Here is a 23,130-nt window from a genome sequence, read left to right on the forward strand (position 1 = left end):
ATGTGAGGTTTCATATTTCAATAACATTACCACTTAATTTGTTAACAGCCAGTTTCTTGGTAAATTGTTTGTGGTTCGAGAAAACCCGGGCTTAAATGATGAAAAGGGCAGAGTTTAGTTATTATGTCTATTAAGCTCACTAGTTATTGAAGATTGTTAAGTTGAGCATAGTTTATGGGAGACTGTTTCCTTGAGTTACCGTTATAGATTTACCATTTTTAACTTAGGTTTGTCACATTGGATTGTATAGTTGAATCTTATAAAAATTAAAATGTTAGACTGTAAATAACATCTCGTCTGGGTGGTGTAGTTGGTTATCACGCTAGTCTCACACACTAGAGGTCCCCGGTTCGAACCCGGGCTCAGACATTTTCAATTTCGTAATTTTATTATAAAATTTGTTTTAAAATTGTAACTCAGTGAAATTGAACAACTTGTCTGGGTGGTGTAGTTGGTTATCACGCTAGTCTCACACACTAGAGGTCCCCGGTTCGAACCCGGGCTCAGACAATATTTTTTCTTCGATTTCAATTACATTTTGGGAATGGGCTTTTCCAAGACAGAGCTTGGCCCATTTCCAGCCCAAATTTCCTGGGAACGTCGTCTAATCACCAAATGAAGACACGTGGAACATCGTGACCTCCGTGACCGTGTACTTCCCCGCGAAGAAATGACCAACAATGACTGCAACATTAGGGCTCGTACCTTGGGATGATATTCTGAGGCCGCCTAATAATTTCAGTTTTCCTCTTCCTGTCGGTGTTTCGCCTTTTTCTGGCTTCGGTGCTTGATCGCTTTCTTTCTCCATGGACGAGACTTACACTAATCTCCCTACTAGCCATTTGCTTGGCTCAGTCCCTGTACGCACTTTTTTTAGACTCTTCGCTTCTTTTATTTCTATACTTGTTAAATTGACTTCTGATTCATACTATTTGTATCTGGAAGTTTAGAATATCTGCGTCATTCTTCGCGATAATCGATTTGCTTCATAATGTGATCGGTTGCGATTTTTTCTTCCTTTTTGTTTGCTGTTTTAAGATAGTGAATTATAGTTTGGTAGCTTCTCGTCTCTATGTTTGTTGTGCTGTTTTTGAGGACTCATCGGAAGACTATTCTTTTGATGCCACTGAGATTTTCCTTTGCTAATTAGTATGTAGTCACATCAGGAAATCATTTGTTGATTTTGGGATTTTTCCCCCCTCCTTGTCTTCTAGTGAATAATTGCTGAATATGAGAGCAATAGATGTGCCATTTGACTGAGAAATTAAATCCCTACTTCCAGTCGCATTTTCTGCTGTATATTTGGCCGTTGACGTGTTTGATTGTACTTGTTTTGGCTTTATTTTGAAGGCTAGGTTCTGCCTCTTCTTGTTTTGCTACGAACAGTTAGATTAGTGTACCAGTTTACTGGGTTGGAATTCTGATGAGCTTGAACAAATATAGAGCTGGCTAGATTTTGTTCTTGCTGGGTTCAAAAGATTAAAATGCATTTTTGTGAGAAGGAAGATCCAATTTACAATGTGATTGAGAGGAGCAGTTGTTTTAGTATGCATACGTTGAATCTGCCCCTATATTTTGCTTTATAATTGACAGTAGCAATCCTCTAATACCAAGGGATACAAAATTTACTTGTAGTAGTATACAAGCTTTGTGTGTATGTGTGTGTGTGTGTTTATATTTTGTGTTCCTTTTTGGTTGTACCTTAATCCATGCGTGCTTAAATGTTATTTGTGTTCATTTAGCTTAGATTATAATTTATGTTCTTTTTCCCCTTCTCCGTTTCCAAAGCTCCTCTATCTTGAATATTTTTTATCCATCTTTTTTTCATTTTTTTTTATCAATAGGCTGTAATCACTGATGAGAAGAATGGTAAAGACCATGAAAGTAAGACAAATTCCAGTATCTTGTTCTTAGTAATCTTATTTTATTTTGTGTTCGATAATAAGTCACACTCTTAAGAATTCTACCTTGCTATTACATTGTCACACGGAACAAACTTGTAAATCTTCTCTGAGGAATAGCTTCTTAATTAAATGCAGACCCAGCAGCAAGTATGGAGACATTTCCCCCCCATAATGGAGGGGACAGAGGGAGAGGCTATCAAACTCTTGAAAGTCCAAGTGGTATGCTCGTCATCTATAAGATTAGTATCTCTCATATAGTAGATCTGCAAGAAACTTGCAAGGCTATAGAATAGTCTGTTATGATAGGTAGTGCAGTTGGTGAAAATAATGATTAGAGATCGTTAGTTTAGTTTTTTTTTCCTTTGTCTCTCTCAACTAGGGGTTTTGTATTTACTTTATAGATCTTTTAACTATTTAATATGACATTTTTTTTCCCTGTAGAAGTGGTTCTTTGTTTCAATTAATTAATTTATTTCTTCTAATGGCTAGATTTGGACATATTAAATGTAGAACATGAACTTACTTACATGGGATTGAGATGTGTTGTTCCCTGTTTCAACCAATTAATCATGAAGGTTGAAAATGTTGTGTCTCATGACCACTAGATGTTTTGACATTGGTTTGCTATTGTGGTACAAGGCTCTTGAATCTGACCCGTTGAATGTTCCCTCAGCAAAACTAGGATAAAGTTAGGAAATTTTTGTCGATGTAAAGCCTGTTCCAAAAAGAACAGACTGACATTATATTGCGGTTGATTCATTTCTTATTGTGAACCAAACGTTTGATTCCATTTAACTGTGTGCAGATTCTCAGCAGCAAACATCAAATGACTGGAAGGGGGTATTTAGTGTAACATCTTACACTCAATATTTCAATGTGGATTCAGACATTGTCTTGAATAGATTGATTAGTTCCTTGTATCCCCTTGGTGGAGATTTTTCTAGCAAGATTGATGCGAACCCTGACCTGTGAGTTTTTCATACTCTTTTAACCTCAACCATTTTTCTCTTTGTTTCTCTGATAGTATAGGATTATTGTGAACTTTCAAATGCCAACCTTTTGATTTCTTTTCTTCTTTCAATTTGTTGTGCCTCTTTACCTGATCATTCAATAATTTATTTGTATGTTAATCTTGTTCTTGAAACTAAATGGATTATCTTACTCTTTTTTTTTGGATTTTGCTATGACTTAGATATGGGCTTGTGTGGATCACCACTACATTGGTCTTTGTCCTTGCGGCACTTGGAAACTGTGCGACCTTCCTTATGCAAAAGCGAAGTGATCATGGTACTGCATGGAGCTTTGATGTCAGCTATGTGAATGTGGCCGCTGGGTCTGTTTATGGTTACGCGATCTTGGTGCCCATGGCATTTTACTTTTCACTTCAGTACTTGGGATCAAATTCTAGCCTCATAAGATTTTGGTGTTTGTGGGGCTATTCTCTGTTCATTTTTATTCTGGCATCTGTAAGCTTCTGGAATCCCTTCTGCACTTTCATTCTCTTCTTCTACCCATTAGACATTATCCATACATTTCTTAGCAGAATTTGACTTTTTCCGTACTCTTTACAATTTCCTTATTTTGATACTCCAGTCTCTTTTCATTTGCGAATAACTGTCATTTACTTTCGAATTTATTAGTTTCATAGCTTAGTGGATATTGTAGTGGGCATATGAGAGAAAAGAAAAAAAATGCTAAAAGAATACTGTTTGGCTAGACTAGACATTTTATTCTAGGAGGACCTTCATGCGTTTTATTCAGAAAAAATCCATTATCTAATGGCGATTGTAACTGCATGATTTTTACATCTTTTTATTTTTTTTCTTTTTCTCTCCATAGTTTCTGTTGCTCATCCCGGTTGAATTTCTGCGCTGGTTCATTATACTCCTTTCTGGTGCTGCTTCAGCAAGTTTTGTTACTTTGAACCTGAGGTCCTATATTGAGGGAAATAATCTTTCAGTTATGGTAGTTGCTGCATTTTTCTTGCAAATGGCTTTGGCAATCTTCATCAAAGTGTGGTTCTTTCCTTGAGCGTGCTCACTCAGCTTTTTGCTATCTTCTGACCATCTTATGTTTGCTTTGTTTCTGAGTGCTGACCTCGTAGACTGAAGAATGATTTCCTCTGGTTGGTTTGGAAGTTCTCGGTTCCTGGAATTTGTGTGATGGGAGTGTCAGAAAAAGAACATCAACAGCATAGTTTTTATGATTGGAAGTGATGCTTTTGTCGTGATAACAGCATCTAACTTGTTCGCGGTAAGTATTCTCAGATGGGCTTCCCTCTTTATGATTATTGACCGAGGAGAGTGGAATCTTTCATTGTCTTTGATTATAAATTTTCGTCTTGTATTCCACTAAAACACAGACGCCATTGTAAATAGATGTTAAAGATTGTACTTTGCTGTAATTGAGTTTGAATATAGGTTCTTTGCTTGCCTCTTCCTTGAGACCTTTTACTTGAAGGGATATGAATTTCTTTGGACCTTTCCTTTCGGACTTCCTTTCAAAGTTTTTAATCTAATGCATTATATAGAATAGGAACTAATAGGAAGAGGTTTATATTGAATGCTTCGTTTTTTCCTCCAATGGACAGTGAAATCTCAACTGGTTCTCCTCCATTCTTAATCTTGTGAGCCGTAGCACGGGCACCAGCCGCCTGGAATATGGGGGCGTTGTCCTTTGGCAGCTATCCACTGGCCATCCATTGAATTATTTGCCTTTCTGTCTGAAATTATTAATTTAATTTCTCTTTTGTGACCCTCCACTCCGCTCTTAGCCGGCATATGCCGAGAGAGAGACGTGAAATCCTCTACGGTCAAAGCCCAATTGCCGCCGCTTTAAGAGTCAATAACAAGGCGCCAGATTTCCGCCCGCCTTTCAATAGGCGGTCCGTTTTTTCTTCATCGCAACGCACTCAATCTCCATGGTTTAGATTGGTTGAATTAAATGAAACCAACGTTTATAAACTTCATTTTTTAAAATCTAAACAAATTTCTTACATAATAAGATCCATTTTAAACGCCAATTTATAGCACAATATTTTATAGGCTCCTCTTAGATTGATTTTCAGGGCATTATTAATAATGAAACAAAATTGAACTGCCTTCCTTATTTGGTCATTACGATTTTATTTTATTTAATCATTTTTTATTTCCAATTTCTGTTAACCGCCGGATTTTAACTGGAGTTTAGGAGTTTTCAGTTCACAATTAAAAAAAAAAAATTATATATATATATATATATATATATATATATATATATAAGGATCAATTTAAATTCTTACATCTTGTAAAATTACCATTTTGATAATTTGATTTAGGGTTCATTTAATGAGTTTTATTTAGTATTTTCAAAAAATCTAAAATTGTCCTACCGTAAATAGTTAAATAATAATTATGATTTCATACACTGTAATAAAAAATATAAAAAAAATGATGAAAGGACTAAAATGTTTATTTATTTATTTATAATAGAAAGAATAATAAATTAAAAACAAGAAGCCGCAAGTAAAAGAATAAAAATGGTACGGGTGAGTTGGTCAGAGTAGGAATCGAATCCGAGAATGAAGTTGAAACAATTAAAATCAAGTATTCCCAATCCTGCGTCCGCCTAACATTTCTGAAGCTTATATCAGCCTCCATTGAAAATTACTTGTTTTGTATTGTACTACAAACCAAACCCTCGCTGGCTTTCTTGAGTTTCTTTGTCTCCCTCCAGTTGACTCGCTACACTCTTCGAAATGGACTCCATGGATCGCTCTCGAGCTTTCCTTCGGGATGTCAAGCGCCTGGTTGTCAAGGTACCTCTCATTTCAACCACATTTTCATGTTTCCCGATGTTCTTTTTTTATTCCTTTATTTTTTTTTTGTGGTTTTCATTCTGTTTGAGCTTTATATTCTTCGTTCTCATCAATGTTTGCCGATTTGGATTCCCTCTGTGTGTTGCAACTTCTCCTCAGTTCATCCTACTGGAAAACCACGTGCAGATTATCTCAATTTTGGATCATCAAACCGTTGATAATATAATTTACTTACCTGTTATTGGATGTTGTGCTTTTCTTATTGAAGGTTGGGACGGCGGTGGTAACGCGAAGTGATGGAAGATTAGCCTTAGGCAGACTAGGAGCATTGTGTGAGCAGGTATTTACCTTGCACGCTCAAGTTCAATCTTTTGATAGTGATAGGACTTTTTTTTTTTTTTTTTTTTAATATTAAGATTACAATCTGGAATGCAGATCAAGGAACTTAACTCCCAAGAATACGAGGTTATTTTGGTTTCATCCGGTGCTGTTGGCATTGGTCGTCAAAGGCTCCGATACAGGAAGCTCGTTAATAGCAGGTTATTTTGTGCGGGATAAATTGCAATTAAATTGATTAAGAGGACAATGAAATTCGATGGAATCCTGAAATTAATTCAAGTTTTGATATACTTACGTGAAACTTTTGCTTGAAATAAAAAAAGGGATATTCTAAGATCGTACTATGAATTATGTAGTTTTGCTGACCTTCAAAAACCACAAGTTGATCTTGATNCGGGTGAGTTGGTCAGAGTAGGAATCGAATCCGAGAATGAAGTTGAAACAATTAAAATCAAGTATTCCCAATCCTGCGTCCGCCTAACATTTCTGAAGCTTATATCAGCCTCCATTGAAAATTACTTGTTTTGTATTGTACTACAAACCAAACCCTCGCTGGCTTTCTTGAGTTTCTTTGTCTCCCTCCAGTTGACTCGCTACACTCTTCGAAATGGACTCCATGGATCGCTCTCGAGCTTTCCTTCGGGATGTCAAGCGCCTGGTTGTCAAGGTACCTCTCATTTCAACCACATTTTCATGTTTCCCGATGTTCTTTTTTTATTCCTTTATTTTTTTTTTGTGGTTTTCATTCTGTTTGAGCTTTATATTCTTCGTTCTCATCAATGTTTGCCGATTTGGATTCCCTCTGTGTGTTGCAACTTCTCCTCAGTTCATCCTACTGGAAAACCACGTGCAGATTATCTCAATTTTGGATCATCAAACCGTTGATAATATAATTTACTTACCTGTTATTGGATGTTGTGCTTTTCTTATTGAAGGTTGGGACGGCGGTGGTAACGCGAAGTGATGGAAGATTAGCCTTAGGCAGACTAGGAGCATTGTGTGAGCAGGTATTTACCTTGCACGCTCAAGTTCAATCTTTTGATAGTGATAGGACTTTTTTTTTTTTTTTTTTTTAATATTAAGATTACAATCTGGAATGCAGATCAAGGAACTTAACTCCCAAGAATACGAGGTTATTTTGGTTTCATCCGGTGCTGTTGGCATTGGTCGTCAAAGGCTCCGATACAGGAAGCTCGTTAATAGCAGGTTATTTTGTGCGGGATAAATTGCAATTAAATTGATTAAGAGGACAATGAAATTCGATGGAATCCTGAAATTAATTCAAGTTTTGATATACTTACGTGAAACTTTTGCTTGAAATAAAAAAAGGGATATTCTAAGATCGTACTATGAATTATGTAGTTTTGCTGACCTTCAAAAACCACAAGTTGATCTTGATGGGAAAGCATGCGCAGCTGTTGGTCAAAATAGTCTTATGGCTCTCTATGACACATTATTTAGTCAGGTGACGACCACTCTTATTCTGTTTTTTTTTTTTTTTTTTTTTTTTTTTTTTTTTTTTTTTTTTTTTTTTTNCTCTGTGTGTTGCAACTTCTCCTCAGTTCATCCTACTGGAAAACCACGTGCAGATTATCTCAATTTTGGATCATCAAACCGTTGATAATATAATTTACTTACCTGTTATTGGATGTTGTGCTTTTCTTATTGAAGGTTGGGACGGCGGTGGTAACGCGAAGTGATGGAAGATTAGCCTTAGGCAGACTAGGAGCATTGTGTGAGCAGGTATTTACCTTGCACGCTCAAGTTCAATCTTTTGATAGTGATAGGACTTTTTTTTTTTTTTTTTATAATTTTAATTTTTAACTCAAGAACTGGTTCTAGCTCATTTGTTTAGCTGTTGGGTTGCTGCTGTGTTACCCCAGTTGCAGTCCTTTTTTTTCCTTCCATTTCACCCCTTGCCAGTTAATATTTTTTAGACTCTGATATGAACTTACCTTCTTTATTACTTAGCTATTTTAAGACTTGACAATTAATGGACTTTCGTTTGACATGGTTTTTTTTTTTTTTTTTTTTTTAAAANTCATCTGCCCAACTTCTGGTCACAGATAATGATTTTAGGGATAAAGATTTTAGAAGGCAACTTAGTGATACAGTGAAATCATTACTCTCTCTTAAGGTTATTCCTATCTTCAATGAGAATGATGCAGTCAGCACTAGGAAAGCTCCCTATGAGGTGTGATACTTGCTCTTGTTCTGGTGATCTGCGCAAAATAATTGAAAGCCTATTTATTAATTTATTTGTTCTTGACCACTCTTCTCAGGATTCTTCTGGTATATTTTGGGACAATGACAGTTTGGCAGCACTTTTAGCTTTGGAGCTAAAAGCTGATCTCCTCGTTTTGTTAAGTGATGTAGACGGTCTGTATAGTGGGCCACCAAGTGACCCTCACTCAAAGTTAATCCATACATACGTTAAGGAACGCCATCAAGGTGAAATTACCTTTGGGGATAAGTCTAGGGTGGGAAGAGGTGGTATGACTGCTAAAGTTAAAGCTGCTGTTGGTGCTGCATATGCTGGCATTCCTGTTGTTATCACTAGGTATGCTTCATTGCTGAGTGCCTTAGGAACCTCCTTTCCCCTTTCCCTAGTTGTAATAACAATCATTCCCCGCACTGTGCCACTAAATAAGGGGGAACTGCAAAATTTAATCCACCCCATGTTTTCCATCTCATATAAGCAAGACACTGGTTATTTCAGAAGGTGGCATAAAAAATAAAAAATGCTATATGACATGCAATTGTGAAAAGGATGAAATGCTTCCCCTAGTTTACCAATTGTGCTTCTTTGAAACTGTATGTAACCTAGCATGAATGGATTTTCCATTTGAATTCATTTTCTTTTATTTAATATGAATATTGATTCAATTTAAAACTGTTTTTTACCATATCCATTTGAAGTGGATATGCTCCCGAGAATATCCTTAAGGTCCTCAAAGGAGATCGTATTGGTACCCTCTTCCATCAAGATGCTCATTTGTGGGCCCCACAAAAGGATGTTGGTGCTCGTGATATGGCTGTTGCTGCAAGGGAAAGTTCGAGAAGGCTACAGGTAATTTCTCATTGCGTTGTATGCAAAGTTAGCATGATTTTTATACGGTAGTTCATATTCCATAGGCAATTTCTTCTCAAGAGAGGAGAAAAATTTTGCTGGATGTAGCTGATGCTCTTGAAACAAATGAAAAACTGATCCGTACTGAAAATGAAGCTGATGTTGCTGAAGCTCAACAGACTGGATACGAAAGGGCCCTAGTATCACGATTGGCAATGAAACCTGGAAAGGCAAGATTGGGATCTCTTTAATTCTGCTTATTATATGACTTTGTTTCATAGCACTTTCCATACTGCTTATTTGCTTCAGCATATACCTAGCACTGGTTACACATTTACTCAAATATATAACATCAGATACTGCCTGAAAGTCTCAAAGCCTATCTTTTCTAGGTTAATAGTGATACTAATTGTCTATGAACAGATATCCAGCCTTGCCAACTCCATCCGTACGCTTGCAAACATGGAAGATCCAATTGGTCGTGTTTTGAAGAAGACTGAGGTAACAAATTAAGGACATTATGTAGCAACAATATAATTCTTCTCAGGGACTGAAATTGAGCCTGCTCCAATGGTATTTGTGATTCGAAGTAGTGAAAAATATTCTTTTGACTAGCTTGTAATGAAATGGCTGATATTACCCTTTCAAATAACTCAGAATGCCTGGATTTCATACTGGCCCTCAATTTTTTCTCATCTTGAGACAATTGTTTTTTGCACTCAGGTCTCAGATGGGCTAATTCTTGAGAAAACATCGTCTCCGTTGGGTGTTCTATTGATTGTGTTTGAGTCTCGTCCAGATGCTCTGGTACAGGTTAGTAGAAATTGCTTGTTGAGAATCAAAGTGTTGTCCCCATTCGGTGCTTACAATCCTGATTTTTCCCTTTAATATTAACCCTTGGATTTGTGATTTTCATAGATAGCTTCATTGGCTATCCGGAGTGGAAATGGTCTTCTCTTAAAAGGGGGAAAAGAAGCAAGGCGATCAAATGCAATATTGCATAAGGTATGATGTTTCCTTCATGGTCAAATTATAATGACATTGATACATCGGTTCACTTTTCTTCGTGTTTTATGTAGATTATCACGGCAGCCATTCCAGATAGTGTTGGTGGGACCCTCATTGGACTTGTAACTTCAAGGGAGGAAATACCTGATCTACTGAAGGTACATTGGGTTGAAAACCTTACTTGAATTTCTACTTCTTTTGACCCCAGGTTGTTGGCTTAGTGGTAAATTAGTCAATGAAAAAATTATAGGACTGAAGACATATTTAATATCCTACGAGTTTTCATATTTAGTAATGATAATGTTTTTTAATTTCATAAATTTTTATTTTTCCATTATCACATCATTTATTATTGTAAAACATTGATCTTTTGTGTATTATTATTGAAAAAAATAATGAAAAATTACTATGTATGAAAGTCCATTTAATGAATAGAATTAAAAATAAAGATACTAATTTTTTAAGTAAAGTCCTGAAATTTGAAACATAATTGTCAAAAATTCTTCCTTGTTATTATTGGTAATGATATGCGATAACAGTATACTTCAGTTTAAGTGGTTTATCAAAAATAATGACAGCTGGATGATGTCATTGATTTGGTGATCCCAAGAGGCAGCAACAAACTGGTCTCTCAAATTAAGAATTCTACCAAAATTCCTGTTCTCGGTCACGCTGGTAATATGGATTGAATCGACCATTCTTTTTCAATATATTTATCTCCCATTCTTTTTTATTTTCATGAAACAAACCATAATAATCGTAAAAACATGTGCTCTTTGCTGCTATACAGACGGAATCTGCCATGTTTATGTTGACAAGTCTGCTGATTTGGAAATGGCAAAGAGAATTGTACTGGATGCAAAAGTAGATTATCCAGCAGCCTGTAATGCTATGGTATATCATTCATCAAATAAATTTATTTTATTCTTTCTCCACTTCATTTGGTGATTATCTTATACCTAATTGAAGATTTTTTTTTTTTTTTTTTTTCCTTATTCATGATTTTGCTTCCATTCCGACTCTCTTGTTTCTTGACTGCAGGAAACTCTTCTTGTTCACAAGGACTTGGTCCATACTGGCATGCTGAATGAGCTTGTTGTAAATCTCCGTATTGAAGGTTTAACTTGCCCCCTTCCTTAGATTGCATGTATTATCATAATTATTGGATAATTGTCTAGCCTTGCTGCAATTTCTGCATGGCAGACTATTTTATGCTTTTGGTCACTAGTTCCATCACAAGGGATTTGTTACAGTTATTGGAGAACAATTCTAAATAACCCCTCTTTATCGTTTGAAGAACAGATGGGCTAAAAACGAGTATTAATGGTGAAAATTGATTGGATAAGTTCAACATCTACTGATCATTTTTACTCTGATGTGTACATCCAACTCTAGGAATACATGACGTCTATAAATTAAAAGAGTAGTTAATTGTCTCTTTGCCAGGTGTTACTTTGTATGGTGGACCAAAGGCGAGCTCTCTGTTGAACATTCCTGAGGCGCGGACGTTTCACCATGAATACAATTCATTGACTTGCACTATTGAAATTGTGGATGATGTTTTTGCTGCCATCGATCATATACATCAACATGGAAGGTATGCTGCTGATATTTCTTGATGAAAGAGCATTTCACATTGCTAATTATTTGCATTTACATATGTTAGGCGAGCATGCATTTTGTTTCTTTTGATCCATACTCTATATGTTGCTCATTACTCTCTGTAAACTGGCAGTGCACACACTGATTGTATTGTTACAGAAGATGATAAAGTTGCTGAAATTTTCTTACGTCAAGTTGACAGGTAAGAATACCTATTAACCTTATTTGGCAGTCTACCAGCTTCCTCCATTCTTTTATAATCTTTTCATGCGTGTGAGATAGATTGTATTGCAAAATGATGCTTTCACTTTGATGGCTTATTAACGCTTTTTTCTATGTTTCTAATGGTAGCGCTGCTGTTTTCCATAATGCAAGCACAAGATTTAGTGATGGGGCCCGATTTGGTCTAGGTGCCGAGGTATGATATGCTCCTATTATTGTCGCAGTACGGTTTGCTTTGTTGCTTGCTTTTTACACATCCACTGTTTGTAACAGGTTGGGATTAGCACAAGTCGAATCCACGCACGGGGTCCTGTAGGAGTTGAAGGATTATTAACGACCAGATGGTATGAACAAATCATAGTCTTCTTTGTAATTCTATATTGTACACACATACGAACAGGTCTGCAAATATTTCACGAACACAGCATATAATGTATTGTGACATGTGGATAGACAGGCCACTATATCATCAGAACTGTACTTAAATTTGCATTTGTTATTTGCAGGATTCTTAGGGGAAGTGGGCAAGTCGTTAATGGTGATAAAGGTGTTATCTACACACACAAGGACATCAAGATTGACTCTCATGTGGTCGATTGATTTCCAGCCCAAGAATTCACGCTGTCAATTTGTTTGATGGAAAATGTATAAAATAAGTGTTATTCTTCTCCCCTCGTGCTTCAGTTTGATACTTGGAGAAATAATATGGTTTAATTAGAGACTTCATCAGAAGCGGCCAATTTTCCTATAATATTGGCCCTTGCTGTTTAGTAGCTTAGGACCTTTCTTCAAGAACAGAAAATCCAGAGTTTAGTTAGTCGTAGCTTATAGGTTAATCTTTGAAGTATGACCATTTGAGTAGATGTGGTGCATTATGCTTGGATTGTTTTGTTGTTTGTGACAATTGAAATTGGGTTGGCTTCTAAAATAACGGGAATCGCATACAAAATCAGTGGTTGTAGTGCACTTTCCAACTCCTAAACCCATATAAACCAGTCAAGTTTACTGTCTGTTTATAAAACAATATAGAACAGTTTTTAAACATTTTACAGTCAAATGTACTTTTTGTTTTGGGTTTTTGATAGGTTTCTGTAAGGTTCTCAAGTCAAAAAACAACAACTTTAGTGGTCATCTTTTAAAACTAGTTTTGTAAGGTTCTTGAATATTGATATTGAAATGATTCAAATTCTTAATCTTTTAAGTAAACCAGGAGTTTGTTTATTTATTTATTTGTTGATGTGTTGGAATTCCTGAAATATTTGCAGTGTTTTTCAGTGGGATATTCTGTCAAAAATGGGCGGCTTAGTTCAGGAAATGGTACACAAAGCCATTGGAATTTTACTTTGAAAAATGTAGAATATAAAACATATTTAATAAGAAGTGCTAAACCAAGGTATTTCAAGCAGACAGATGCAACTCTGCGTCTGTTGTACCATAAGAATAATTTGCTTTCCTATAAAACGTAGATAAGTTACAAGAAAAATGTTCATTCTGGCAGAAAAGTATAGAGAAAATGAAGTTGAAAGGTGTAAACAGTGAAGAACTAAGAAGGGAAAAAACTACTCCAATGGCTAGAAGTTTATGCTTCAACAAAGTTCTTGAGTTTCGTCAGCCATAGCAGAAACTCCTTGCTGTCTTTGTTGATCATGTACTCATGCAAGAAGATTGTTGTGCTCGGTTTAATACCTCTAATCTCCAGATACTTGTGGAAGGCCTTCTGAAGGTTCTCGTCCAGATCACTGAAAAGAAAAAGTGCAGATATGATCATCATATTCTAACAAAGCTAGAAGAACTGAACTGAGATGTATGTAAATACTTACTGAAAATCAGGGCCTTCATAAGCAATTTGATCCTCAGAATGCTCTGGATGTTTAACTATCAAGCTCTCTATGGAAATGTCATCAGGGTAAGCGCTGCAACTAAACTCTAGGGAAGGTCCATTCTTCTTTGAGACACTAACCATCAATGGGATACAAGACTGATTTCCCTTATTACCACCATCATCGTCACCGTCATCGTCATTGGCGTTAATAGTTCGACCAGTAACCAGATCAGGCATGTGAACTTCAACACTAATGACTTCATCTTGATATGATCTCTTCAAAGTAATAGTTTGCAAGCCAGGGTTATCTTGAATCTCAAATGGGAATCCTTTGGGCACTTCCTCAACCTATCAGATCAAGAATGTATTATCATAACCACCATTTACTGAAGCGATAGATTTATGCTTACAGTTTGACAATCAGACCTATCAGACTCATTTATCAATCACGCTGAAAGGAATCCCCTCCAAATCATGTTGAAAATTATACAACTTCCACTACAGATGAAGCAGTGCTCAGACAAGTAATGTGCAGACACTATGAAAAGCCAGTAATATCTCATGGAGCTTCATATTTCAGAGTAATCGCAGGTAATTTTTACGACTGATTCTACTGGTAAACAGAGCGATTCTTTCTCAGACTAATTGAAAGTATAATTGTCTATGTATCTCAGCAATAATTACCCAATTGGGTTAGGTGATGAAGAAAAAGCAAAACTCACCCGATCGTGATCGTCAGTTTCCGAGGCGCATTTGACCTCAGACTCAATCACTCGTATGAGAGCCTCGTCAGAACTTGGGCGCTTTGATGACGAAAAATCTCGGAAAGAGCTAAACGTGGTACCCAACGGCGGCGGGCAATAGAAATTCGAGTGATTGTTCAAGGCATTGAAGATGGAAGTACTGTAAACTCGTTGGCTGCGAACGAGACGACCTGCCAAGGGGCAAAGAGAGGAGGCGGATTTTCTGATAATGGACGCAATAGCCATTTTTTCTGTTCAAAGGAGCGATGGCAAAGTGAAGGAAGAACAGAGGTTTTAGGGTTTAAGAAAGAGAGGGTTTTTCACAGAGTAGACTATAAAAATTCAGGGGTATATTGGTAAATTGACCATCATATCACTGTGAAAAAAAACAATAAAAGAAAAAAGAAAAAGAAGAGATTCTGCTCTGCAAAGAGGTGAGGGTATACTCGTAATTTTGCGAAATGGAAAAAGGACCATTTCGGTATTTTGTGTTAAAAGTTTCTTTCGCTTTCCATTAGGACTGCTTTTGTCGAAAGCCCTATAGAAAGAGGGGAGTTATGGCCGAACCCGTGAAGCGTGAGTGGAGATAAGACTGCACGTCGGTTCACCGGACAGAATATCACCACCAATGCGGTTGTGCCACGTGACTAAGATTCGGTAAAGCACCGTTTAGAAGTTCCGGGAAAAGAAAAAGGGTGACAGCTTCAGTCAATGGAAACGAACATTCCCCTTTTGGGAGTCAACAATCTTCCAATGGCGCCATTCCAGTTTTCTTCATTTCTTAACAAACCCATTTTTCGGCTTCAGCTTTCAGATTCAACTCTTGAGCGAAGTTGCTGACTGCCAAACCATTGAACGCATTGTTCTTAATCTTCTCTTGTTTACGACTTTTGAAGCTCCCGATTCAGAAGGAGAGCTGGTAGAGTCCGGAATTTGACGGAGGCAGAGATGTTTGGGAGTCCGGGAAGAATGAGCGGCTTTGCACTGAGATGTGCGCAATGGCTTTTCGCTGCTGCATCGATTGGGGTTATGGTTACTGCGCCTGGCTTCTTCAACTCCACTGCCTTCTGGTAATAATGCTAATCTATTTCCCGCTCACCATTTCTTTTGTTTTACTGTGAAATGTGGATTAGCTGTTCAATCTTGGCCGGAGCCGTTGTAGTGTGGGCGTTTCTGACAATCGAAGTTCAATCAAGTAGGGAAAGAAACGAAATATTGTATGGTTTGCCTGTGTCATTCCTTTCTTGGAGTATTATTGATTGTTGGTAAAAGATGATCGTAGTTAGTGAGGTCTTTTCAAATGATTGAGAACTTCAGCACTTTCATTGTTCTTACAAGGTGCCCTGGTTTCATTATGTTCAGCGTTCGAATTATTGTTGTTTTCAGTTCAATCAGCTTGTCTTTTCAGATATATCTGAAGGTGAAACTGTTGGCTTATGTTTTCCATATTGAGAAAGTTTTTGTGACAAGATGAACCCAATGTTAGAAAAGATGGAGGACGAATTTACTGCAAACTACATTATGTTTTTTGGAGCCTAATCGTTTTAAAAATTTAGGCTGAGCTATTTTTTGGGCAGACCCCACGAGCAATGTCATTGTTCTTAGTGTTAGAGTCCATCCTAGCCACCATTTTTTGTTTCTTTAGGCGATGAATTGTTTGCGTCTAGGTTGTCCATTCGTTTGATCATAATGTTACTGTTTTCTTTGAAAATGGTCCTTCAACGAATTGAACTAACAGTTTGGATAGGGGATGTGTGCATGTGCAACTTAGCGTGAATAGGGGAAACCACAGTTCCTGCCATGAATGTGAATATATGAAAACTTTTCTGATGCTGAAATTTGCCAATGCAGTTTTGAACTTTCCGCTTTAAATACTCTAAAGTACACTACATTCTCTGATTCTTTCTTTATATTTTCATTGTTTTATGTGACTGTTTTGACCAGTCTATCTTCAGTTCTATTGCAAAGTTGTGGTTCTCGTCTAATTTTGGCACTATTTATTCCGACCAGTTACCTAATTGCTTCCATGGGGCTTCAAATTCTTTGGAGCTTTGGATTAGCATGCCTTGATTTGCATGCTTTGCATATGAAGAAAAGCCTGCGGAGTTCAGTTTTATTGTGTCTATTTGCTATTGGAGATTGGGTTAGTATCACTGTCTTTTGACTTGCGAGTACATGAATGTAATTTTATCACAATATTGCGGACTAAATGTTACAGAATAAAGTGTCTTAATCATGCTACAAAGATTTCAGGGTGGATGACAACATCTATACATGTTTGGATTTAAGGAGGTTTTATTGTATTTTTGAAGTTTTAGAGAATTATCTTTAAGATTACAAGTTACTGTTAGCTAGTGGCCATTATGGTATTGATGACCATGAAAGTTAGAACCTTTCAATTAACCATAGCTTATTATAAGTTTATTTTCAAGGCTATAAACAATCATTCATGTTGTTGCTTTAGTATGAAGATTTCGAATATTAGAATGAAAGTTGCATGTTATGCCTCTTAAGCCATGGACTTGTTCCTTTGCATTTCTTATGTTTCGATTTGCATGCTAGAGTCATTCAAGTAGTCGTGATCAAGCTATCTTATGGAGTCATTCGAATTACGAGTTTAGAAACAAGTTTTCTTTACTATTGATCTTAATCATCAAGAGAATTCGTTCCAAAACTTTCTCTTAGAGTCATTCAAGTAGTCTAATGATTGTATGTGATCGTGGAAGAGACCCTGAAAGTAACTTAGTCCATCTAAGGCTCCCAGTGTCGTTGACCAATTACCTGCTTAAGTTTCAACGTCTCAGTTGGTATGGGACCATAAAAGTTTTGACTAATTATAGCCAGTTTCCATCTCTATCCGAGATAAGCCAATAGAGATCATACAAGGCTCCCTATCACTGGTGCGTTTCCCCCCAAATTCGTGAAGATACGCTAGACCAATTGGAGACCTCAAGCTGAATTGACTGTTTTACATTTCTACACGCTGTCCTCTGAATGTTGTATAATATTAGTACTTGGTCTTCCTGATGTTTACATAAAGTTTAAAGTGCGACACCATGAGGTTTGCTGTAAGCCTAATCCCTGTCCTTGGATTGTATAAGTCCGAGTCCACCACTATCAGATATTATCTTTTTTGGGTTTTTCCTTTCGGGCTTCCCTCAAGATTTTTAAACAAGCTAAGTATAAGTAGATGAAAACAGCTTGACCAAGAGTTGCGTCAGCTGATTATTCTAAAACGCGTCTGTGAGGGAGAGGTTTTCACACCCTTATAAAGAATGTTTCGTTCCCCTCTCCAACCAATATGAAATCTCCCCATGTTCTCTGCAATTCCTTCAGTCCAATCACATGCTTTCAGGTTTTTGGATGTTGTGGATGCTTGAGAGGTTATAAGAAACCATGAGCGTAGGGTATGTCAGGCTGCTTTGTCTATCTTTTGACATTGTCAACGGGGTATTTGGATCCAAGAAATTGAATAAACTTTCACAATCTCCCTCGGTAATCAATATTTCGAAGCTCAATGCTCCTATAAAGCTACTGTGGACATTCCAAATAAATGTTAGCTCCAGGTTTGAATATTGATCTCGAGGAAAAAGTTATCCATTTTGTTGCATTTCTTCTGGTACTTAGTACATTCATGCTTTTATTAATTTCTTTTAGCATAATAGCTGCTTTATGAATTCATCCATATGAAATGCAGGTTGTAGCTACGCTTTCGCTCGCCGCTGCATCCTCGTCCGCTGGGGTGGCGATTTTGTATTCAAGGGACTTGAACTACTGCAGATCACCACTTCGTATTTCATGTAGCAAGATTGAAATATCCGTGGCTTTTGCTTTTGTCTCATGGTTCTTACTTGCTATATCTTCGCTGGTAACATTTTGGCTCTTGGGCACTGTATAATAACATGACTTGGCCTTCTTTTTCTTGAAGGCTTTCCCTCCCTAAACGTAAATGAGTGTAGGAATCATACCGTTTTTGATATAGATGTCTCCTACGACCTACCTTTTCTATGGAGTAGTCAGGCTTATGCTGGTTTATCCACCGACCTTTCTTAATACCTCAATTGATTAAAAATTATATTCTCGATAAATTCAGAAGTTTGAATTCTTAGAAGTATAATAGAAATTTAAATTTTCACTAAAAAGAAAAAGGGTAAATTCTAGGAGTTACAATTATAAGGAAGCTGAAGGAAACAATCTTTCAGAAAAAGAAATTGAAACATTAATCGATAAATTATTTCCCTATGTACACAAAAATATTACATAGTATGACCACGAGAAGAAACGCCCTTGAGAGGGGAGATTGACCCTTCACTCACAGAACTTGAACTAGCAGACACTGACATTATGGCGCATGAAGAGGAAGAAAAAGAAAAATAAAACTAGTAAAGTCCACTCACGACAACGTTACGTTTCAGCTCTCAAAAAGGATTCCACTAAGTTGCAAATACACACACACCTTTACATGACTATTTCAGGCTTCAAAATGCTAGATTTGATTTCTTTGTGCGGCAACACAACTCCACCATTACTGTAAATTTCATCACCCACATGAACGTCTTCTCCCAGTATTGTCATATTCTCTACACGTGCCCATTGCCCGACTGTGGAGTGCCAACCTATGATGCTGCTCGATATGCAAGCGTGCTTCTTGATGCGCACTCCGCGCATTACAGTGCATCGAGATAGCCTGACTCCTGCCTCAACAACACAACCAGGACCAATGGCAACATCTGGCCCAATCAGACATCCTTCACCAATCTTAGCAGTCTCGTCCACCAGAACATTTCCTACGATGTGAGACCCTACGGCCAACTTTGATGACGAGTTCTTCCTCAAGGAGTTCAGATAGAGCCTTAGTCCTGTAATATAATCTTTTGGTTGTCCAATGTCCATCCAGAACCCTGGCAGTACCATTGCATAAAGCTTTTGCTCTGCTGCAATTTTAGGAAACACTTCTTTCTCAATTGATGTTGGCCTCAGTTCAATTTTGTCCAGAACAGAGGGGTTTAACAGGTAAATTCCTGCATTGATTTTGTTGCCGACAAATAGTTTTGGTTTCTCCACAAACTTCTCAACTTTCCCGGTGGACTCTTCCATGACCACCACACCATATTTGGAAGGCTCATCAACCTAGAAGAAGAAAAGATATCAACTACTGACTTGAAGGAAGAAACTTTTAGATAATGAATAGAATCTTGATGAACTTCCTATCAAAGAAGAATATATCCGAACTAAAGAGGTTTACCTTTGTCACCATGATTGAAGCCTCTCCTCCATGACTCTTGTGGAATTCGATCATTTCTTTGAGTGGGTACTCACTGATAACATCACTATTCAGGACAAAAAATGGCTCGCCCGACTCATCTACTAGTTTGTCCCTTGCAAGGGCTAGAGGGCCAGCTGTTCCAAGTGGCTCTGTCTCCTGAGAGCAAGTGATCTTGATCCCAAGCTTCTCCTCAAATGCTTTCAAGAAATTCAACATTACCTGCAGGAATAAAGATTTATTGCATCTATCACTGCAAACTTCGTGAAGTAGGGAGAATAAAAAAAAGAGTTTTATTTCCTTACTTCTGGCTGATAATTGATTGCCAGAACTACTTCCTTCACTCCGATAGCCTTAAGAGCTTCTATCTGAACAGGAGAAAACGGCTTTCAGACTAGCAGCATGATTAAACAAAATCATTTTCTTAAAAACGGTTAATTTTCAATGTTCTCTATCCAATATTACATCTAGAATCAGAAAGTCACTAATTAGATATCAAGATTTCTTACAATTAAAAGGAAAAAATTTAAAGATTCCCACTAAAAATATCATGTTTTAAAAGTAAAAGATTAAAAATGTCATATTATAGAAGGATGTACAAAGAATTTCTTGAAGAAAGTGGTCAGTGATTTGTTACTACATGTAAAGGGGGGAAAGATAACATAAATAAACCTGATGCAGGATCATGGGTTTATTAGCAAAGTCAACAAGTGGCTTGGGGACACTGAGGGTCAATGGCCTCAAACGTGTTCCAAATCCTCCAACAAGAATAAGTGCCTTCATCGTGACGTTGTGGTAATTTCTGCTCTGTAGATAACGACAACAAAAATAGCTTTGACTCATTAAAGAGGACGAGAACATCCAATGTAAAGTACAAAAGAAAGTAAAAAAAAAATCTACCATCCCTTGTACGCATGCATGTTCATATATCTTAGTTAAGAAAGATGCGCTCATATGACACTCGGTAGTCAGCACCATCCACTGAGAGGCCAGAGAGAGAAAGAGAAAGAGAGAAAAGACACTCCTAGGCACTTGGGAAAAGCTATTGAGAAGAGAGACCAACAGAATTTTGAAAAAAAACCACAAATTATACAAGACAGCCAAAGAGGTTTAAACATATGGATGGCTGGTCTCTTACATCATTGAAGATTTAAATGGTCCAAATGTACCCCCTCCAACCTTACCCGAAGAAAACTATCTTACAAAAGACTACAATTTGTTTGGAACTATTTTCAAAATAATATTGCTTTTCAGAAAGAAAAATGTTTGCATAGCCGGTTGTTTTTTTTAAGTTCTCTCGTTCCACTCTGTTTTTTCAAGAACAAATGAAGTTGTTATTTTTTCAAGACAGCAAATGTTTAACCTTTAGCATACACAACAATATTGAACACAAATCGTAACCATAAACAGGAAATCATTTTGAAAACCGTATTTGGAACAATCTCTTAGGACTTACTTCTACACGGGAAGGATAAAAATGAAGTATACATCAGAATTGAGATCAACAGATACTTTAGAAAAAAATGCGTAATATATTTCGGCATGCTGCACAGTATGATGTCTTTTATTTCCTTCTCTATCCGACAACATTATTTTAACATCATTGGCTCATCTTTCCATGGAAACTAAAGAAAGGATGCAGTACGTCATCAAATTACCCTAGTCTTTATTCCCTTATGTGGATGAGCAGACGAATCATAAAAGAGATATGGTTAGTCCCGAAGCACCTGACTTGAATCATTTAACTAAAGAACAGAACACAAACGAAAGTGCAACGTAGAATGATCCATATCTTAATGCGAGAAAATGATGATAACTTAAACAGAATCATTCATTCTTCCAGCTCATACAGATTCTATCTATAAGCAATAAGGAACGAATGAAGGCAAACACAAAACAAAAAAAAAAAAAAAAAAAAAAAAAAAAANACATTGTAATACGTATAATCAGTGAGGTGAACTTGGTATAATAGCTGCAATCTTATCAGATCTGACATCATAAAGTGTGAAGCTACTTCATTCCAAAACATTCAATAAAAAAAAAAAAACATCAACGAAGAAGATCCAGTTAAAAAGTTCCTGGCACAAATAAATCAAATCAGAACAGTCAAACACGAAAAACGGAGTCATGATTCCAAATTCCAATGAACTCGCAGCCACATTGTGAAATTCAACGTTTCATAAACTCGAAAATCCTTTCCCGGTTTCAAAAGTCAAAGAACACGCAACGAAACCACGGATCTAGCCAGAAACGAAGAAGCGAAAATGAGGAGGAGAATTGAAGGCAAAATTACCTAAGATCTCAGCGGATCAGAACCCAAGCCGAAACCGAAATGAAGCTGAGCTACGAGTAGGCAACGAACCGCGAGCGCTCGTTCAGAGTTTTCCCGCGGAAGGACCTGTACGGTTGGTTCCGTCGGGTTCTGATCTAAAACAAAGGACTTCTGCTGAGGAAAAAAAGGCCTTGTCGGTGTCCATAAATATGCGCATCGAACGAACATCGCCCTCCCGGATTTCAATTAATTAATAAATTAATTATAATTCTGATTGGTCGTATTACGTTTCTGTTTTCTCGCGGTCAAAGGAAGTGGTTCACGTCCGCCAAGCCCCTGTTTGAGAACAAAAAAATGGAACACGTGGGCACATGTGATTGGCTGTGACGCTGGTAGCATCACAGTCATGATGCTTCACATCTGGAGAATGAAAAAGGGATTAAAACGAAGTGTCGGTAGCGGATTTAAAATGGTTATTGTATGATTACGAAAGGGAATATGCTTTTTATTTTCATTTATTTTCTAATTTATTTTGCTTATATAATGGAAAAAGGCATTAAATTACTCACTGCCCAAGCAAAGCCACGTTATGAAAAACAAGTTCCAGATTGCATACCAAACTTTGCTTATATTCTTTTTTTTCTTTAACAAAAAATAATAATAATAATAATAAAAGTTTGACAGTTTGACTTTTACATGATGCTTTGATAAATTATGAAGCAAAATAAATATTGGATTAATTGGTTTGACAAAGTCAAAAGTAAATTAACGTAGACTCGGCCGTAGGTTAAGCCTCCAAACACGCTTAAAACCACATTTAATCAGCTTAGATTATAATATTACTAAGATTACTTTTTTTTTTTTAAATTAAAAAAAACAATAATGTGATTATAATATGAAAAGCCCAATAGAAAGCCCAAATTCAGAACGGGCTGCTACAATATGGGCCTGGGCCATAATTAGCTGTGGGCAGGCCCAATTCAGTTTTTTATTTTGTATTTTGTGTGTATATATATATATATATATTTTTTTTTTGGGGAGAAGCGCGCGTATATTCATTTATTTGGCAACGCCGTTTATAAAACTCAC

At 36.9% G+C, this 23,130-nt stretch overlaps 5 protein-coding genes and 2 non-coding genes across 10 annotated transcripts; 5 read left to right on the plus strand and 2 right to left on the minus strand.

The window, feature by feature from the left end:
• Positions 1-295: 295 nt before the first annotated feature.
• TRNAV-CAC lies at positions 296-369 on the plus strand. The gene has a single exon. It is a non-coding gene; the product is annotated as a tRNA-Val (tRNA).
• A 67-nt stretch (positions 370-436) lies between these two features.
• TRNAV-CAC lies at positions 437-510 on the plus strand. The gene has a single exon. It is a non-coding gene; the product is annotated as a tRNA-Val (tRNA).
• Positions 511-670: 160 nt separating this feature from the next.
• On the plus strand, positions 671-4,363 carry LOC111798246 (protein YIPF1 homolog). 2 transcript variants are annotated; one of them, XM_023681280.1, is made up of 6 exons: positions 671-860; positions 1,845-1,884; positions 2,040-2,123; positions 2,710-2,872; positions 3,097-3,370; positions 3,744-4,363. In XM_023681280.1, the coding sequence occupies exons 1-6, from the start codon at positions 807-809 to the stop codon at positions 3,933-3,935; spliced, it is 807 nt and encodes a 268-aa protein (XP_023537048.1). In that variant the 5' UTR covers positions 671-806; the 3' UTR covers positions 3,936-4,363. The 2 variants fall into 2 exon arrangements, with proteins under 2 accessions (XP_023537048.1, XP_023537056.1); XM_023681288.1 differs by lacking the exon at positions 1,845-1,884.
• Positions 4,364-5,483: 1,120 nt separating this feature from the next.
• Positions 5,484-12,893, plus strand: LOC111805552 (delta-1-pyrroline-5-carboxylate synthase). Its single transcript, XM_023690665.1, has 21 exons — positions 5,484-5,700; positions 5,969-6,040; positions 6,136-6,239; positions 7,402-7,507; positions 7,687-7,692; positions 8,081-8,233; positions 8,322-8,599; positions 8,959-9,109; positions 9,175-9,339; positions 9,533-9,610; positions 9,833-9,922; positions 10,028-10,114; positions 10,189-10,275; positions 10,696-10,792; positions 10,908-11,011; positions 11,159-11,234; positions 11,564-11,714; positions 11,853-11,921; positions 12,071-12,137; positions 12,215-12,285; positions 12,448-12,893. Exons 1-21 carry the CDS (start codon positions 5,641-5,643, stop codon positions 12,539-12,541), a joined length of 2,166 nt encoding a protein of 721 aa, XP_023546433.1. The 5' UTR covers positions 5,484-5,640; the 3' UTR covers positions 12,542-12,893.
• A 384-nt stretch (positions 12,894-13,277) lies between these two features.
• LOC111781769 (uncharacterized protein At2g39795, mitochondrial-like) lies at positions 13,278-14,818 on the minus strand. Of its 2 annotated transcripts, XM_023662473.1 has the most exons (4): positions 14,486-14,818; positions 13,762-14,111; positions 13,517-13,680; positions 13,311-13,426 (listed from the first exon to the last, which is right to left on the minus strand). In XM_023662473.1, exons 1-3 carry the CDS (start codon positions 14,750-14,752, stop codon positions 13,521-13,523), a joined length of 777 nt encoding a protein of 258 aa, XP_023518241.1. In that variant the 5' UTR covers positions 14,753-14,818; the 3' UTR covers positions 13,311-13,426; positions 13,517-13,520. The 2 variants fall into 2 exon arrangements, with proteins under 2 accessions (XP_023518233.1, XP_023518241.1); XM_023662465.1 differs by having other exon boundaries at positions 13,278-13,680; positions 14,486-14,816.
• A 74-nt stretch (positions 14,819-14,892) lies between these two features.
• On the plus strand, positions 14,893-18,483 carry LOC111781784 (CASP-like protein 5B1). Its single transcript, XM_023662485.1, has 3 exons — positions 14,893-15,576; positions 16,517-16,649; positions 18,204-18,483. Exons 1-3 carry the CDS (start codon positions 15,455-15,457, stop codon positions 18,402-18,404), a joined length of 456 nt encoding a protein of 151 aa, XP_023518253.1. The 5' UTR covers positions 14,893-15,454; the 3' UTR covers positions 18,405-18,483.
• Positions 18,484-18,702: 219 nt separating this feature from the next.
• LOC111801665 (mannose-1-phosphate guanylyltransferase 1) lies at positions 18,703-22,228 on the minus strand. Of its 2 annotated transcripts, none has more exons than XM_023685757.1 (5): positions 22,063-22,228; positions 20,442-20,571; positions 20,075-20,137; positions 19,752-19,991; positions 18,703-19,636 (listed from the first exon to the last, which is right to left on the minus strand). In XM_023685757.1, the coding sequence occupies exons 2-5, from the start codon at positions 20,550-20,552 to the stop codon at positions 18,965-18,967; spliced, it is 1,086 nt and encodes a 361-aa protein (XP_023541525.1). In that variant the 5' UTR covers positions 20,553-20,571; positions 22,063-22,228; the 3' UTR covers positions 18,703-18,964. The 2 variants fall into 2 exon arrangements, with proteins under 2 accessions (XP_023541525.1, XP_023541517.1); XM_023685749.1 differs by having other exon boundaries at positions 20,442-20,576.
• Between the last annotated feature and the right edge of the window lie 902 nt (positions 22,229-23,130).

Source organism: Cucurbita pepo, chromosome LG01, assembly GCF_002806865.2.
Source record: "Cucurbita pepo subsp. pepo cultivar mu-cu-16 chromosome LG01, ASM280686v2, whole genome shotgun sequence".
Taxonomy (NCBI): Eukaryota; Viridiplantae; Streptophyta; class Magnoliopsida; order Cucurbitales; family Cucurbitaceae; genus Cucurbita; species Cucurbita pepo.